The following is a 2,125-nucleotide window of genomic DNA, read 5'->3' on the forward strand; positions in this document are numbered from 1 at the left end:
AGTTCTATCTCCTCTTATCACCACGTTATCGGTCTTAGATGGGCCCACAAATTAATTAGTATACACATAAATTCTTTCTGAAAACAGGGCGAGTGAATGAATGTTCTGTGTAAACCAAGACAGGAAAGGATAGCTGGGGCTAGCCAATTTCTTCCCAGAATTCATGCCCCCTTCTTACCACCACACAAACACACCCAGCCTGCCTTCCATAGAAATGGAAAAAGAGACACATTCTTTCCCAAGACCCGCAAGCAAATCTTGTACTAGACTGAAAAATACAAGAATCCTATGCATTTCTCCTCTGCATACCCCTGACTTTGCCAATCCTTAGCCATCATTTGGACTCTAGTCCCACCCCTGCAGTGGCCAGCCCCTTTTCCTCTGTGACAGCGGAAATCTGGGTTAAGAAACCACCCACTTCCTTTTGAGAGTTACGGGAGTGCGTGGCAGGAGAGGCGGAGCCAATTTTTCTGCTGAGCATTCTCTAGTGGTTGCAGCTGGGGCGAATGCAGGTGGCGGTTGCTCACGCAAGTCCGCTTGCGGGGGTGTGAGCGCTGCTGCTGAGAACGTCTAGCTTCGTGCTGCAAAGACTGTATTGACGTTGGTGGCTTCAGCGGTAGCCTCTTCTTAAGGTAGAGATAGTTGCTTTCTGCAGAGGTTTCAGGCATCTTTCCCTAGGATTGTTGTAGGCTCAGCGTCCCAAGCAAGAGACATGCCACGGGGACGAAAGAGTAGGCGCCGACGTAATGCAAGGGCCGCAGAAGAGAACCGCAACAATCGTAAGATACAGGCCTCCGAAGCCTCAGAGACCCCGATGGCTGCCTCTGTGGTCCCGAGCACCCCCGAGGACGACCTTAGCGGCCCGGAGGAAGACCCGAGCACTCCAGAGGAGGCCTCCACAAACCCTGAGGAACCCTCCAGTACAGCTGAAGCGCAAAAGCCCTTGGTAGCCCGGAGCAACTTTCAAGGTACCAAAAAAAGTCTCCTGATGTCCATATTAGCCCTCATTTTCATCATGGGCAACAGCGCCAAGGAGGCTCTGGTCTGGAAAGTGCTGGGAAAGTTGGGTATGCAGCCTGGGCGGCAACACAGCATCTTTGGCGATCCAAAAAAGGTCGTCACAGAAGAATTTGTGCGCAGAGGGTACCTGATTTATAAGCCGGTGCCCCGTAGCAGTCCCGTAGAGTACGAATTCTTCTGGGGACCTAGAGCACACGTGGAATCTAGCAAGCTGAAAGTCATGCATTTTGTGGCAAGGGTGCGTAACCGATGCTCCAAAGACTGGCCATGTAATTACGACTGGGATTCAGATGATGATGCAGAAGTTGAGGCTATCCTCAATTCAAGTGCTGGAGGTTACTCTGCTCCTTAGGGAAATCTGGTGCAGACCCTTGGGTGAGAGGGGTTGTAAAGAGCTACAAGGGTACCCCAAAGAGTATATCACCTGGGTTCTCAGTTTAATATTATGGTAAAGGGTGTGCACTGTGTTTGGTATTTGTGATCAGTGCTACTACTTCTAACTGCGAAATAGAGCATTTGCTTTAGATATTGTAAAATTTTATTAAATATACTGTTGATTAAGGTCACAATATGTTTAAAATATTTGAAGAAAAGATTTTTCTCTTTTCTTTCTGTCACTGAGACTTAGTATAACAGTTTTGCTAATGTTATAAAATGAAGTCTTTCCATTATATTCTGTGCTGTGGTACCTATTTTATATCACTGGCTAGGCTTTTCTTTGAAACTTTGAAATAGCTAGTAAACTGTGAAAGGAGGATGGGGGAATCATTTATGTCTGACTTTTCTGAAAACCTTTCTGTCTGCTGTTGTGTAAAGAAGATTTAAAACTACTATGATTTTGCTTAGATACTGCAAAATATAGGGGAAAAAATAAAAGCGTAATGGCAATGACACCTTGTTCATTTAATGACCATCAGGTATGTGTGAAGCACCAGTGTACATTCTGAAAATATTCCTTAGCACACAGCCCTCGGTACTAAAGAATGTCCCAGATTATGTGGGAGAGACAAATATATAAACTGGCAGTGTGGTAAGTGCTGTAATAGGGATGAGCATGCGGTGCCATGAAAATATAGAAAAGCTAATATGACCTGCCTTGGGGTTG

At 46.0% G+C, this 2,125-nt stretch overlaps 1 protein-coding gene across 1 annotated transcript; it reads left to right on the forward strand.

Annotated features, from left to right (window-relative positions):
• Positions 1 to 455: 455 nt before the first annotated feature.
• On the forward strand, positions 456 to 1,911 carry MAGEH1 (MAGE family member H1). Its single transcript, XM_090264809.1, has one exon. The coding sequence runs from the start codon at positions 713 to 715 to the stop codon at positions 1,370 to 1,372; it is 660 nt and encodes a 219-aa protein (XP_090120935.1). The 5' UTR covers positions 456 to 712; the 3' UTR covers positions 1,373 to 1,911.
• The last annotated feature ends 214 nt before the right edge of the window (positions 1,912 to 2,125 follow it).

Source organism: Furipterus horrens, unplaced genomic scaffold (assembly GCF_987537825.1).
Source record: "Furipterus horrens unplaced genomic scaffold, mFurHor1.1.pri manual_scaffold_17, whole genome shotgun sequence".
In the NCBI taxonomy this organism is placed as follows: domain Eukaryota; kingdom Metazoa; phylum Chordata; class Mammalia; order Chiroptera; family Furipteridae; genus Furipterus; species Furipterus horrens.